General features: G+C 33.2%; 1 protein-coding gene across 1 annotated transcript in view; it reads left to right on the top strand.

The window, feature by feature from the left end:
• LOC140058542 (DNA-dependent protein kinase catalytic subunit-like) overlaps positions 1-14,158 on the top strand; it is a 43,907-nt gene extending 29,749 nt beyond the window's left edge. The window contains exons 63-84 of the mRNA XM_072104206.1: positions 90-188; positions 506-729; positions 1,179-1,329; positions 1,923-2,097; positions 2,366-2,476; positions 2,573-2,658; positions 2,833-2,989; positions 3,267-3,430; positions 3,858-3,980; positions 4,432-4,611; positions 4,973-5,143; positions 5,249-5,308; positions 5,637-5,775; positions 6,150-6,217; positions 6,525-6,745; positions 6,871-6,966; positions 8,435-8,521; positions 8,669-8,740; positions 11,519-11,720; positions 12,183-12,371; positions 12,617-12,753; positions 12,908-14,158. Of these exons, the coding sequence (XP_071960307.1) occupies positions 90-188; positions 506-729; positions 1,179-1,329; positions 1,923-2,097; positions 2,366-2,476; positions 2,573-2,658; positions 2,833-2,989; positions 3,267-3,430; positions 3,858-3,980; positions 4,432-4,611; positions 4,973-5,143; positions 5,249-5,308; positions 5,637-5,775; positions 6,150-6,217; positions 6,525-6,745; positions 6,871-6,966; positions 8,435-8,521; positions 8,669-8,740; positions 11,519-11,720; positions 12,183-12,371; positions 12,617-12,753; positions 12,908-13,112 (3,117 nt within the window). The 3' untranslated portion in view covers positions 13,113-14,158. The remainder of the gene's footprint in view (positions 1-89; positions 189-505; positions 730-1,178; positions 1,330-1,922; positions 2,098-2,365; positions 2,477-2,572; positions 2,659-2,832; positions 2,990-3,266; positions 3,431-3,857; positions 3,981-4,431; positions 4,612-4,972; positions 5,144-5,248; positions 5,309-5,636; positions 5,776-6,149; positions 6,218-6,524; positions 6,746-6,870; positions 6,967-8,434; positions 8,522-8,668; positions 8,741-11,518; positions 11,721-12,182; positions 12,372-12,616; positions 12,754-12,907) is intronic.
• The last annotated feature ends 2,765 nt before the right edge of the window (positions 14,159-16,923 follow it).

A 16,923-nucleotide genomic window follows, 5' to 3' on the forward strand; every position in this document is an offset into this window, starting at 1 on the left:
ATCATATATATTTGTTAAACTAGTTTGATAGTGTAGACAGAGCTTAAGTCTTTCTTGTTATGTGTTGAAGTCATATTGTTCTGTTTCAGTCTTCATTCAGTGAGGAGTTGGGCCTTTTGTACATCCTTCAAGAAGATTACAACAGAGCAAAGTATTACATAAATGAGTACTTGCAATTATTTTTACAGGTAAATTATTCACTAAACCTATTTTGTTAAATCAAGAATCTTGGAAGTTCTCACCTTTATACCTAGCATTTTGTCAAGTATATTTCTTGCTTTGTATATTTGTTTGCATGACAACGTTCATCATTTTCATTTCATCGTCCAGAATTTTTCTTTTTTTTCAATACAGGTAACAAATAATCAATATATTGGTGATGTCACAAAAGCTTTCTAAAAAGAGTTACTAAAAGAGTTTTCTGTATTATACTTCTTCCTGGATCTGCCATTCATAATGGACTGAAATATTAAATGAGTGTTAAACAATTTGTAATTTTTGCTAGAATTGGTGTGGTCTTGGTCAGCTTATGTCAACAAGCCGAATGAAAGAGCTTCGTAGTGTACAGAGAGTAACTGAAGTCAAAGAATTTCTTCATGTCATTACGTCAAGTAAACCAAATGGTTCCGATAATGCTGCCATTTTCTCGTTGCTTGATAAGTGGAATAGTCGATATCCAGACCCAACGCAAGATCCTATAGATATTTGGGATGATGTCACAACTAATAGGTAATGTTCCAACCAATCAGTTTTTCATTGAAATAAGTTGATTATTTCACTCATTGCTTCATTCCTCAAGAAGACACTTGTAGCATAGCAACAAAAACATCAAGACATTCTCAACTCTACCATAATTTTCTTTTTTTTTTTAAATGCTGTTCATCAAACCTTACTTTACTTAAGCTCTGTCTACACTATCAAACTATTTTGACAAAAAAAGTGTGATGTGCACAAATATAGTAGTGATATGCTTAAATATGTTAGTGATATGACATCATTGTGTCCATATATGGGCACATCACATTTTTAACATAAAGTTTGATAGTGCAGACAGAGCTTAAAGTTTCTTGTAAGTGTAATAGTAACAATATAAATAATTAATAGCTTCATTTGCACGAGTAAAAGAGATATAGAAGAGAACTTGTGAATTGTTTTAATGAATTAGTTTTTTTCTAAAGGTCCTTTTTTATGGATAAGTTTACAACAAGAGGAAGATCAGATGACACGGAAGATAGTGAGATGATCTCACAAGATACAAATTTATGTGAAAGAATTGAACTTGGAAACCTGACGATGCAATTGAAGATGGCAGACAGTGCTTGTCAAATGGTAAGATACTCTCTTGTTTAATAATAATAATAATAATAAGAATATTTATTCGCCAATTTCACAAATGAAAAAAAATAACCAGGAGTTAGAATAGGCTAAAGACCAAACAGATTCTGCACTCAATCCATACAATACAAACAGTTACGATAAAACATTATACAAGAAAATTAAACAACTGTAATACAAACACAACTAGTATACATTTAACATGAATAAAGTGTTTTGTTAGAGCAGCCTTAAATATTGAAATTGTTTCTTTACAAAAAAAGCATTTTCCAATCCAAAATAAACAAGAAATATTTCTTACAAAAATGTAACTTCACAGCGGTACAAGTGAGAAAATTCTTCCCAGTCTGTTGATTCGTGTCAACCAATCAAAGGGCGAGAATCGTTCAACCGTGAGCCCTCATAGACTCTCTTTTCCCAGACGGTTTTTGGGTCCAGCAGCTGGGATCTATAAATTATAAATAAAACTGTCGGATACTGTAACTGCTGCTTGCTTTAGCTTCTGAATGAGTAGTCCTCAAGAGACGTAGCTGGCTAGAGCAGCAGCGTGAAAAAATAATCTTGAAATAGTTTTTGTTCTCTTTTAGGCAAACTTTTCAGTTGCAAAGAAAAGTCTAAAGAAAAGCTACTGCATCCTTGAAAACCATGGTAGTCTGCTGCCAGAGTGGACATTTGCATATGTGAATATGCATCAAACACAGGCACCGTTATTGGATGCCAGTAGCAGAGTTACTACAGTGTTAGCAACGTTTAACCCCTTAGGTTAGTAAGAAATACTATAGCCACATATACAGTAAGTCTCCGTTTTAACAAAAGCCCTGTTTGGTAATAATTTAAAAGATTCTATTAGTGAAAGACTGGGAGAGTTTACAGTTTTTTTCAGATGTTATTTCATGAGGAACTGTTTTTCAGCCGCTTGGGTCACTAAAGAGAGATTATCTTTTTTTTTACATCTCGGGTCACTAATGAGAGATTATCTTTTTTTTTACATCTCGAGTCACTATTAAGATAGATTATCTTTTTTTGACAGACAAACTGAGTAGCTTACCTGTTTTGCAAGAAGAGATGCCAATTAATATTAGATTTAATCTAAAATTGAGCAGCTCATATGAAATTATTGCACATACACTACTTGAGTCAGGTAAGAGAAATAAGCTGTTTACTTGGAATCAAAGTTTTATACAATCTGTTATAATCATCAGTTATGATACCTTCTAGCTATATTATTATCTTCTAGGTGAGACAGTCTTTCAAGAAATAGATGAAAGTAAACTGCGGAAATTAAAAGAGTTGATTACTATCCAATCAGATGATCCAAATGAGGTAACTGTATGAATTTTAAGAGTTCAGCTTTTTTTGCTGTATCATAATGGCTTACGTTATGTATACAACTATAGCATTGTAGCTTGAAAATAAACAAATAACAAGTAAAAAAATAATAAAATAAAGGAGACAAAATAAAGTTACAACAATAACTTGTATATGTCTGATACTTAGATTGCAGAGGATTTATTTAACAACGCCTACAACCATCTTAAAAAGGCTGTGGAATGTGCCTTCCAGGCAACATCTGGTGAGGTTGGGCCTATAACTAGTCAGGCCCACATGGCCATGGCTTCATACTGTGATAAGCTGCTTCGATATCAAGAGGAAGGTACAATGTGCTTGAAGATTATTTATATTAAAGAATAATTAACTAAGCTCATTGGAAAAATGTCCCTAATTCTTTTTATACATGGTGTTGTAGGTTTATGTAATAAAGGTCTTTTCCCTCTCATTTAAAACTTCCTCTTCATTTAATAATCATATTTATCTCATCAACCTTACCAAATTATACAAGAAGTTAAACCTAAACAACTTGTATACATTTTTCCATTATTATTATCATTATCGTCAAATTAGACTTATTTAGATTTCATTTCCTAATACAGATACGATGTTAAACCTACAAAACTTTGGAGCGTTTCCACTTGCCATAGTAACCAACACACTTCAGGCTATGAAGGATGGTTCATCTGAAGCAATTCAGAGATTCCCTAGACTCCTCCAACTGGTAGAATCCCATCCAGACACTGCAAAGGAATTTATAGAGAAGGTGAACATAATACAGTGCAGTAATAGGACATGTTTTTTTTTCTCATTCCAAGCAATGGTGCCTGCCTTTATTTTATCTCTAGGCCACAGGCCCATAGATTCACAATATATTACAGTAAGGTTGACTCTCTCCTTTTTAACGATACAAATAAATACTTATACAGATTAACATAAGCATTTTAATACATCTGTTAGTAACTTATATAACTTTGGATAAGAGGAATTACGCCAATAATAAGGACTCAGTAAGGTTTCCCTTTCTGCCATATAAGCCGGACATACAAGACAAAATTGATTTATTTATTTATACCAAAGGATTCAAAATTAGCTGGTAATATGTTTGGCTTGAACCCATAATTTTCTAAATCATAAGCCTGGCATCATACCTCAACACCAGCAATCTTGAAGTTGTTTTAATATTTTTTCAGGCTAGCAGTGTACCCTGTTGGATGTTTATTAGTTGGATTAGTCAGATGGTGGCTTTATTGGATAAAGATTCTGGTCACACAGTTCATGGCATAGTAACAGATATTGCTACAAATTATCCTCAGGTACTGTACATATATATATGCAACTGAACCTATTATTATTTATTTATACTGGGCGACCTCAAAGACTGGTCCCCCAGAGACCCAGTTATGATCAGTAGCTGTGATGTACTTGTACACCAAGGTTATCCCTACTCATCTTGAAAGATGTACTAGGTTCTTTAAAGTGCACATGAGCTAGATGTGTACACTGGACCTATAGTTTATAGTCCTTATCCGAGAAGACTTTTCTACCACCAGAACCATGGGACAAGTGAGCCTCGAATCCTTGCCGATGATATTGCAACGGTTCCACTTTATTAACCGCTAGGCCACTCACTGCTCTCGCCGCAACCTATGATTCTCCGATTGGGAAGCCTTCATAACCATCATGCTTTAGCACACTATTTTATCAGCAACTGTCACATAATTACAAACAACATTAATCTTTATTATTTATATTCCTCCACATCAGGCCCTTTGTTACCCTTTCAAGATCAGTAGTGATAATTTCAAGTTTGACAAAAGTACCAACACTGGAGTGAAGAATGCTGAAGCGGTGGAGCGTATCCAAGATGAGCTGGCCAAAGTACCCATGATAGAAAGCTTTATCAATGCTCTTAACCAACTTAGCAATCCTGATCATCTGTTCAAAGTAAGTAACTCAGTTTAACCAAGCCAATCTATGGATGCTGAAATCCGGAGTTCAATGGGTTTATCTGTGGCTGCGACATGTTCAGTTCTACAAGCCGTAACAGTACAGTACTGTGGTATTTGTCGCCAGACATAAGATAAGGACTATTATGAGTTCCTATCTTGGGAAGGCGAGCTCGTTGTTCTGTTGTCAACACTACCCCTTCTAAGGGTGCTATAAGATGTGGTATGTAGTGGTGGAGAGGTTTGCAAACTGCAAAGTTAAAAGAATAAAAGGACAAAAGGACAAAACATAACTATAAATAGTTACACTGTTTTCATAAACCGATCATTCACCCATATTTGCTTTATCTTTTGCTCAGGATTGGACTAAGGAAATAGTTCAGTTGTTTAAGGCTCCTGTACTTGACAAGTCAGCCATTCTGAAATCATTTAAACAGATGTATACAGCTTTGTTTGATTACAGTAGTTCTCGTGGTAACGCTGATCCTGGTGCTGCTGTGTTTGGAAACTTTAGACGTAAATTCGCTCAGGTGCTGTGTTTTATTTTGCTTGTTTCTAGCTTTTTTATGCCAGAATTCAAAGAATCAACATACTCAAAATTGAAATATTTAAATTATAGTGGTTTTTCGTTTCAGGATTTTCAAAAGAAAGTCATTGCTGAATTTGGAAAAGATGGCAGCAAGTTGGCAAAGAAGGTAATCAACTTATATTTGACATGAATGATTTTGTGTTAGTAATAATTTTAAGAGATACATATCATCAATACATGGAATATTAACATGAAAACTTGTATGTTGGTGTATATATCAAATCATTATTTAAACTTTGGATCACAACACATAAATCTCTGAAATTTTCCTTTAACAGCTGATAAAAAATTCTTTTCAATTTATGTGTTGTGATCAAAAGTTTAAATAATTATTTGATAATCAATTACAGTTTAGGTCTGAAAAATTCCCAATTGAAATTTGTTAGTACAAGCCAGGTTGTAATTATTAATCTTGATTGTAATCCTGTACATAGACGGTGTCTGCAAGCTGTAGAAAGATACAGGCTGAAATTGAACGGACAAAGCGGTCCATCCCAAGTAATATCAAAGAGTATTCAACTTGGTTCTTGGACTTCCACACAATCAATCCAAATCAGGAGCTGGAAATTCCAGGTAACAGTCAGTTATTTTTGTTTTACAAACTTTGTTAATCACACATAAGCAATATCTTTCTTAAATACTAAGTATTTCACTTAAATCACTACAAATGTAAGGATTCATAAAGTGGTATTCACTTAGTTGGAATAATACTTAAATTCTAAACTCTGTCTACACTATCGAACTAGTTTGACAAAAAAAAGTGTGATGTGCCGAAATAGGTTAATAATATGTCATCATCATGTCCATATATTGACGCATCACAATTTGTTGTCGCATAAAGTTGGATAGTGTAGACAGCTTAAAAGTATTTCTCTTAGCCTGTGATTAGTGAATATGATCACAGGCATGGATATTCTATTTCCTAATCTAAATTTAATTTATTTCAGGTCAATATGATGGCAAGACAAAACCACTACTATCACACCATGTGACTATAGCTGGCTTTAGTGAACAGGTACTTTTATACTTAAAGCTATCAATGCACCTGTATAATGAGTTAATTTTCCTCTGCTACGGTCAAACCTGTAACCAAGTGGGATTTGAGTTTTCCCCCGAACCCTCCTTTTTCCTCAATTAACCCCTTGATACCAGCAATGGAAGTGAGATTGAGATTATTACGGTAAAAGAGACATTCACATATCCATTGGGCATTGGGGAATTTTGGGATGATTAGTATAGTACAGTATATCGTTTAAATCATGTATTGAATATCATTTCTGTCATTGTTCCTCAACACCAATTTTTGTGATTTTTCTTTTCAGGTGAAAGTGATGTCATCTCTTAGAAAACCCAAACGAATTATAATCCGGGGTAACGATGAAAAGGATCACATGTTTTTAGCAAAGGGTGGAGAAGATCTTAGACTGGATCAACGAATCGAGCAGCTTTTTACACTCATGAATGAGATTTTGGAAAAGGATGCAACGTGTTGTCAGCGTGGGTTAAAACTGAAGACATATCAAGTTATTCCAATGACACCTAGGTATAATTTTCTGTAATTATATATGACAAATTAAATCAAAACAAAAACTTTCCAAGTAACAAAATGTGGCAGAATAAATTAGCCTTTAGTACAATTGTATGATGTTTAACATTTTTTCATTACAGGTTGGGTTTGATAGAATGGTTACAGAAAACGTGTGTGTTTCGTGAATTTCTTTACGGAGCGATGACAGAGTCACAACTTAAATGTTATAATTCTGCGTAAGTTTTATACTTTTGACCAATAATAGAAAACACTACTTTAGATATATAAATGTGTCCACTTTACCAAAAAGATCACAGGCTATTTTGATTGACTGAAATTGATTTTGATTAATACACACAGTACTGCAGTATATGTATTGATTAATACACACTGTACTGCAGTATATGTATTAATACACACAGTACCTCAGTATAGTATATTGATTATTACACACATTACTGCAGTATATGTATTGATTAATACACATGGTACTGCAGTATATGTATTAATACACACAGTACCTCAGTATAGTATATTGATTATTACACACATTACTGCAGTATATGTATTGATTAATACACACTGTACTGCAGTATATGTATTAATACACACAGTACCTCAGTATAGTATATTGATTATTACACACATTACTGCAGTATATGTATTGATTAATACACATGGTACTGCAGTATATGTATTAATACACACAGTACCTCAGTATAGTATATTGATTATTACACACATTACTGCAGTATATGTATTGATTAATACACATGGTACTGCAGTATATGTTTTATTAAAACATATAGTAATTCAGTATATAAACATATAGAATCCGGACAAATTATGAAGTACAAAACACGAAAATTTGCGTCTGAAAACCGGACTGACAGTTAAAAAACTCCAATAGTATTATTTAAGTATTAAAGACCCCTTCCCTGCAATTTTGGACGTTTTTTGGAAAATAATACATATATATCACTTTAAAAACATTAAACCATGTCATTCCTTGTCTTAAATGTACGTTTTATGGTAAATTATGATAAAAAGTGAGAAACAATGCACTACCTAAGTAGCTCGCGGCGATCGACCTCTCGTGGACGGTCTCAGGCCTAGCCTAGCTAGGCTTAGTTTTGTAGGCCTAGCTGGTAAACATCGGTAACGTACGAACATCGTACGCTAGCTATATACCTAGCCTGACGTTGTATAGTTGCTGCATTAATTGTCTTTCTATTTTTGCCACACTCCGTTGATACAAATTGGGGAAAACCCGGTATTTTCGCTGAAAAGTTAGGAGTCTTCCATTTGATTTGGCTTCACGATCGATCGAAAAGTGGGCGAATTACAGGTGAAAAACAACAATATCAATCCGCGCGCAATGCATTTTGGGATTTATAGCGGGCCGCTATAATTATTAAAATCGATTTATTTTTCACATTTTTAACCGTTTAAAGACGAAAAAAGTTATTGCAATAGGACCATATAGTATTATTTTTACATTAAATATAGTTTGTGATCTTAAATTAGATCTAAAAAACGTAGGGAATGGGGCTTTAAATACACACAGTACCTTAGTACAGTATATGTATTGATTATTACACACATTACTGCAGTATATGTATTGATTAATACACACTGTACTGCAGTATATGTATTAATACACACAGTACTGCAGTAAATGTATTTGTTTCTCACTTTGTACAGAAATGGTTCTAGAGCAAAGATTTTTGCTTGGGTTAAAAAATTTGGAGGTGGACAGCAATTGAATCAGCAGTATGAAAAGATGTACAGGTAATGATGACATTATTGGAACCTTTTATTTTGACTGATCTATAAAGTGACAATATAGCATTATTATTTTGCATTTTTCATAGAATATACAGTAGTCTGATAAGTTCTTTCATTATTTGATGAATTTTGGTGTTTTGCTTTTTATAGCAAGGCAAATCGTACAGAAACACTGACTTGTTTTAGAGACTGCGAATCCCAAGTACCACCAGATTTACTCCGGTTTGTATTGCTTTTATGCTTTATTTCAAACAATATAAACCTAATTTAAATACATTTTTATGACCTATTTAAACAGTATATAAAGATGTTTATTGTTAGTGTATGTTGAATATTGTCGGAGTAAACAGGTCATTATATGGGTCATTCTTCAGTAAGTGTCTAATTTCAGGTTTATAAAAAATCGATTTTAAAATTTGCATTTTTTAAATTTTAAAAGTTTATTCAGATAAATGAACATGTATTACATGGCAAGCGTATGTTTGGCACAATCTTTATTATATATTTCGTATTTTATTCGTATTTATAAATACATGGTTCTATGTTACTGTCATTTCCGTCACATTTATGGAATATACAAAGATAGAAAAAATAACGGTTCAGGAATTATAAAATTATTTCCATTATTAATTCTTTGATACTATATATTATTTTTGTCTTTATTAATCAAAAAATGATTGTTTTAACATTTATAAGTATGATGTTATACGTTCAAAACCATTTACTATTCCAAAAAATAATAATTTTCAGAAAATAGTATGACTGTCACTGATGTTTTACCGTGACGGATATGACGAACCTAAAAAATCATGTGACGGAGATGACTTTAAGATATGATTTGATTATGTTTATTGACCAGAGTCACATAGATATATACAATGTAATAACATAATAAAGATATACAAAACAAAATGTACAACAAAAAAAGGCCCTGGCAATAACAAAAAGTCATATCCGTCACGGGCCGTCATATCCGTCACAACGAAACATTGGGAAATGTGACGGAGATGATGTATTTAGCATTGGACAGCCTAGGATCACATCGTAGGCATGTCTGACAGCGGAGACGGATTGCATACTTCTAGATACCGTGAATAACTTATACTTCCAGTTGAAAAAAAACAGAAATTATAATTATTTAATGAGTTCTATACCATTCGGATATGACATTCAATAAAGGTACGCAGCTGTAATTTTTCTAAAACCTCGTTTTTTTTAGCTTTTTTCCTCTTTTATTGAAAATAATGTGCGGCTAGTTTAATTTCAATATCTTCGTATGTTTACAACGCACAGTAAATTTTTTTCCCCGCCGTTCATTAAACTGTAGACGGTACATTTAAATTATGTGACGGAAATGACACAAAACTGCGGGACAAGCTTTTTCCAAACAAAAACTTTAAAGTTTGAGATTTAATGTATGTAGAGATGTATTTCGAAGAATATAATCGCATGAAATCATGATTAACTAACTTTTTACAATATTTTCGATAACAAAAGTCCTGTTATCAAATATATACGGCGATCATAAAATTGAAGATGTACGATCGGGACATAGGATTTTAGGGGGTTGCCTGAAACATTTTTATAAAAATTAACAATATCTATATATAAATTTACGTAAGGGCAAAATTCGGTAAATCGCGCCTTACTTCTAGAATTTTTACTCGATGGTATATAAAGTTGGTTCGTACTTTCGGTACTGATTTTAACCACCTGATGAAAAATACTCGCCACAAAAATGCGAGGAGGCTTCGCATTTTCCTATCTCCTCCTACGATAATTGTTTTTAATAGCTGAAAACTGGTTGAACAGCTAGAGTACAGCATCGTAATGTTGAAGGCCGATTTTCTTTTAAAAAATACTATTTTGATAGATTTAATATACGATTATACAAATGTATTGATTTGCAATGAATGGAACATCCCAATCTCTCAGTCTGCCAGAGTTTGGTTTAACACAAGTAGGTAAATTTATGAGCCCTTGGTTTAACACATACGATAGGTAAATATATGGGCCCTTTGAGAATAAACTTGCAATACTTTGACAATACTGTAAATACCTATTAACTATTTTTGGTACTCATTTGAATCGAACATTTCTTACTGTGAATGTTCGTACTGTTAGATGTAATATAAAAATATATACAAATAAAGTTTATTACTGAGATTGTGGATAGGCTCTACTGTTAGATATATAAACACATTATTATATACACATAAACTTTATACTGACAGTTCCTTCTCAACGTTTGTATTAATTAATAATTACCAATAATATAAACGTCGTAGTGGTGTATCGTGACATGTACTTTAATATTTCAATCGATTATGACAGTGACAGTTTTAACAAAGTATTAAATCGCAAATGTTTACTGTATTTATTTACTGAGTGGATAAAGAATATATTTAAAAATTGTTCCTCTTTTTACCTATCTGCTTTCCCATCCCTCAACTCTAATGTTACATACAAAACACAAATTGGGTTTCTTTAAATAAGTCCAAATCAAAACTTTGGACTCATTTTGTGATAAGTTTCTCCTTCGGAAGTAATTCCCAGGGTGCTAATTTTAGTTGACTACATAAATCATCGTGTCTATTTATTCGTTTCTGTAAACGACAATGTATTATAGTCCTGCACATTTGAAATTGCTAGTTTTGTAACGCTGAAATTACTGTGTATTCGAGAACCATCTGTGGGCACGACCTAGATGGTACGCGAGCGAAGCGAGCGTACCATCTAGTCAATGTAATTATCTTTGTTTTATGTAATTAATTATATTTACAATAATGTTGATTATGATTTAAGTCAAGAATTTTTATTTTTTAATGATGAATTTTCAGTCTCTATCCCACCAAAGTATCGGGACACGATTTTAGACATTTAACTGAAGAATGACCCATATACTTGGTGAAAACTGCCAAGTACTATAGTACTAGTAAATGTATCCATTGTTTTAACTTTTGTATTGTTTATTGGGATAAATCTATTCTATACATCTAGACAAGCTTTCTTTTCAATGAGTTCTACTCCAGAAGCTTTCCTTACCTTAAGGACGCATTTCATACGCACGCACAGCGTCCTCTGCATTTGTCAATATCTACTCGGCATCGGTGATCGACATCTGTCAAACTTCTTAGTCGACATGGAAACAGGCGGAATGATTGGCATTGATTTTGGACATGCATTTGGATCAGCAACTCAGGTTATTATGCAAATTAATATATTAGTAGTTTAGATTGGTAGTTGGTAGTGTACCAATTATACCCTTCTCCAAAATGTAACAACTTGTAACCAGGTTTGCATATTGTGAATACAATTTTGTGGAAAATCTCCCAAGGTATTAAACTGACCAATCATAGTGATCAAATAGCGCGCAACTACACTTTCCTTCTGAGATTTCTTAGAGGTCGCCTATCCATTTATGAAAACGTGTAATAAATCTGTAGATAAACCTGGTTACAACTTGTAACAATTTATGCAGATGTGAAACGGGTAACATGATTGCTAGAACTGGTGTCATCAAATAAGTCATGTGCATATGTAAATAAGTTAATTTCAGTAAAGAAGTAAAAAATATAATTATACATCTAACGGCCATTGACTACTGTAATTACAGTTTTTAAGTAGCGTTTATTTGGCATACAAATCTTTATTTCTTATATAGTTTTTACCAGTTCCTGAATTGTTGCCATTTCGGTTGACACGGCAAATAATGAATCTGATGCTCCCATTCAATCAAGACGGATTACTTCAAAGCACTATGTGCCACACGCTCCGAGCAATACGCAACAACCATGATTTACTTCTTAACACGATGGACGTGTTTATAAAGGAGCCCTCACTGGACTGGAAAGTAAGGCATCTTCACAGACTATTGCCTTTTTTGCACATATATGGACACGATAAAGTGATATCACTACCATATTTAAACAAATCACAATTTCAAATTTGTCAAACTAGTTTGTTTAGACAGAGCCTCAGTTGTCTTATTCTTTATTATTATTTATTCTCATGTATATGAAATATATTTACTATATTAATGCTGTTTTGCTAAGGTGTTAGTGTTAAGGTTATATTTTTTTTAAATCATTCTTCTAGGAATTTGCTCAGAAAGCAGTCACACAGAGGACTGATGAGGATGAGGTGGATGGGGGTGACATGTCATGGTACCCTAAAGAAAAAGTCAGCTACGCCAAGGCCAAATTTAAAGGAGCTAACCCTGCATATATAACCAGGTTAGTATATAATAGTATAAAGAATATTTGGAGGCTAATCCAATGTATATAGTTGAAACTTGTGGTTTATAAAAACATTTTTTAAGAAACCTTATGGACTATTCCATTATGTTTAAAGAAGTCTTGCTTCTTAAGTGCATAATTATTTTCTCAGACAAGAACTTCATCTTGGTCATGGTACAAAGCCTGTGTGCGTATCATTCAAAAGTGTGGCTAAAGGTGATCCTAAGTACAACCAGAGAGCTCAGGAACCAGACCACGATCTAAGTGTTGAAACTCAGGTAGCATGTTTGATTGACCAGGCTACTGATGCTAATGCTATGGCCAGAATATATTATGGATGGGAACCATGGATGTAGGCTGATTTTCATAAATGGTTTCTCAATGCTCAGGGCTGCAAATATAGATACAAATATATTCTTTTTTTCAGGAACATGTATTCATATACATATTTTACTGAATTTCAGGAAAAAAAATTGCACAAAGCTACACTTTTCGGTGTTATTAGCGTCATAAAAAACTATAGTAACCTTAATTGACAAAATAATATGGTACATCTACATAACCAAGTGTAAAACTGATGTGTAGGTATTTTAGGTATGTTTATGCAGATATACCAATGAAAGTGTAGAAATGGTTATACAAATTTTTGTAATGTAAACAGGCCCTACTGTATGCAGAACATATCTATATCTATGTCCATATGAAATATAATATCTATAAAATATTATGTTTATTATTCCTTTGTCTGGAAAAATAGACATATTAGTGGCCGAGATCAAATCAAAATTTGAACAAAAACAAACAAAACCTTCTTTTCAGGAAAGGATTCTTAATATAAAAAAAATTAAAATTATTTTTCTTTGTGTTGAAATAAATCATCTTAATCATTAACAAATTAGTTAAAATCTTTCCACAAAGTCCTAATTATTAGATTTCCATGGAGACGCTAAGGATGTCTTAAGTATTCGAGTTGCCTTAGCATCTGTATTTATGTATCTTTTTTGCGGCCCTACGTCACACTTTGACTTTAATCTCCCATTAGATTTATTAGATATTATATTGATCCAAAGGCAAATTACTGAAAAAACTGACAATGCTGTGGATATCAATGGAGATACAGCATGAAATAAGCAGAAATCTAAATCAAAACGATATACTGTAGTAAAACAGCCAGAAAAATGTGTTTACATCGTTACTTCCCCTCCTTCACACCTTCTATTGTCAAAGGTGCTTTTAATACAATTGTAAAAAAAAATAATATTCGGTAGCAGGTCCACAGATTTCACTCAATTTGTGTAGGTATAAAATCGTAAATATGTATAAATAAAACACTAATAATAACAACTATATACTTTATTCTATTAACAACATTAAGAGTTGTAAATAAAGTTAATTTTTACTGTACAACAATTTGGAAAATATAATGTATATCTTGGTTTTTATTTTTGTCCACTAAATTGTCGATTCATTTGTGTTGTTAAAAGTGTTAGCAACCGCAGTCCTGAGCAATGGCATTGATTTAACTGTATTGCTGGAAACACCAAACCACCAATGTCAGAGTTTACTTTTTACAAGGTTGTTTTCTTAGCCACCGCAGCCCTGAATAATTGCATTGATTTGACTATATTGCCCGGGATAGCAGAATCCACCAGGGCTGTAGGAAGCATACCACCAATGTCAGAGTGTACTATGAAAGTCATTTCACATTTATTCTCATCTCTGGAAAAAAACAAATGAAATAAGATTAATAGCAATGAGAAGGAGACGTGCATTATTATGGGACGCTCCAAAACCATATTTTTTATATCGGTTTTTAAATTCTATGTCGTCATAGTTGGTGTAGGTTACCGTATGACATGATGATAGTGAATACGTCGACCGTTTTACACATTAAACACATCTTTCGACGTAGGCTACACAGTTTATGAGGAGACATTCATTATATTAAGGCCAAACCCTTATTTTGATATCGCTTATTAAATTCGATGTCGTCGTCATAGTTGGTTTGGGTTATGACGTGATGATTGAATATGTCGATCGTTAACAAATGTTTTACACCTTGAACTTGCCATGATTTTATCTTTCGACGTACGCAATTTTCACTTGCAAAAGTTTCCATTTCAATTTGTCAACGTTTCTCTTTTCGTTGGCGTCGTTGCAATGTCGTTATTTGCGTGGTCGTTAAAACGGACGGACGTTATGTCATTTGGTGATGTACGCGAATCAACTTAGTTAAAAACCGCACTTACTCTGACGAGGTTTTAAAAAACGCACCACTTGCGTAATTTTTACCGCGTACCCATTTGCTTTGGACTGGATACTCTGAAAACTCAATGCTGAAGGAACTTGAACTGGCAGTTTTTGTTTCTGAATTATTGCTGAGTTTTACAATGTCGACGAATTCACGACTTGATATCATTCCCATTGCTATACTCTTGCACACCGTTCGCAGAATTATCGTATCCTAAAAATAAATGTCGCATTAAAGATCTTTACATTCTCTTCGACAACCCACACCATAAGCTGTGTCTATGCTATGTGAACGTCGAACTAGACTGTGCAAGGACTACTTTCAGAAATTTAAAGACCCTTCTCATAGACTACACCATCTTTTGACAAATTAAAGAATTTTGCATTCCAAAAGTAAAAACGGAACGATCAAAAAATGTTACCTGATCGAAATTCTTAACAACGTCGCAGGATTCTAGTTGTGTATCCCATTCCATTCTTGTTCCCAGTGGTGTGGGAAGCCAAACGTGGAATGCTACATCCAAGTTACCATTGAGAGTAAGTTCAGTCTTGTATCTAGGAAAAGGTCAAGACATATTACTGCAACATCCTTAGTGATGTTAGAGTAGTCTGACTAAGGCAATCTATTGCCTTAGTCTTCTAAGGATAGACCTAACGATCGACTTTAAGGGTGCATATTTCAATGCTTTGAGTATTTTTAAATAATTTGTTTCTTACATGAAACTACCAACTTCTTTTGACTTCTTCGAGTAAACAATAATACCATCCTTCAAAGAAAAAAAAAGTTGTTTTTGTTTTGTCTTTTGTAGCAGCTTCTCATCTTTACATTTACTATGCTTTGAGATTTTATAATAGGGCCTATGTGGTTTTAAAGAATTATTCAATTGTCTTTGAGATGAAGACACTATACATCAGAATTTTATAGTGTTTTATTTTTCAAGTAAGTTCTGTTTTATATTTTTTAAGAAAATCGATATATGGCCTGATGTGTAGACTCAATTCAATGAAACTTTTTTTGTCTCAACGATTATAGCCAAAGTCGTATAATATAGGTGGAATGCCATCCTGAGATGAGTAGTTGTAATTAGTACAGTTTTTAATTAATTTATATATAATTTTATTTCTTTGAACCAGAGATTCATTCCGAAATAAAAGATTTAATAAATGAATATTTAATTTACCGAATTAAGTCAAATTGCTTACAGTTTTCTTTGTCTCCGTCCAGTTTCCAGTGTCCTGGTATAGAACTAGAAGTTTCTTTTCTGCCTCTTGCCCAGCTGCTATGTAGTCTATTTGATTTGACATGATGTACTGAAAGCTGAGGTAACAATATATATAGATTTTATAATATTTATGTTAACCTCAGTAGGCATAAAGGCTAATTTTGTCACAGACGATTGGTAACGGGGTAAGCGGAAAACCGCGTATTGTCCCACGTAGAATCTGTATCTATCTTCAGCGGAAATTGGCCATAAATGTCATATTCCTTTATTGAGACAATTTCTGTTGACAGTCGCAGATGTGAATCAAATCATGGAATTTCTTTCCTCCATGATCAATCCAAGGACTTGTAGCCTAATAATTCGTTTGTAATACAATGTAATGTTTAGAGTGCACAGTAATAATAGTCCCAAACACTTACTTGTGTTCAGAATCTGGCCAATCGGTTGTGTATGTACTACACCTGAGACAACCTTCAAAGGCCGTTGAATCACCAAATATATTATCCGTAGACTTAATAGATTAATAAATCTGAAAGGTTACAATAGGTTTGAACTTAAATAAGGGGTCCATTAGTGTATGCAGTTTACTTAAGCTGCCCTTGCCCAGTATGTTTCATCTATATAATTTTGCATACAGTATTATGTGTTGTTATTATATTCAATAACTCGTTATACTGTAATATTATTATACATT

This window comes from Antedon mediterranea, chromosome 1 (genome assembly GCF_964355755.1).
Source record: "Antedon mediterranea chromosome 1, ecAntMedi1.1, whole genome shotgun sequence".
Taxonomy (NCBI): domain Eukaryota; kingdom Metazoa; phylum Echinodermata; class Crinoidea; order Comatulida; family Antedonidae; genus Antedon; species Antedon mediterranea.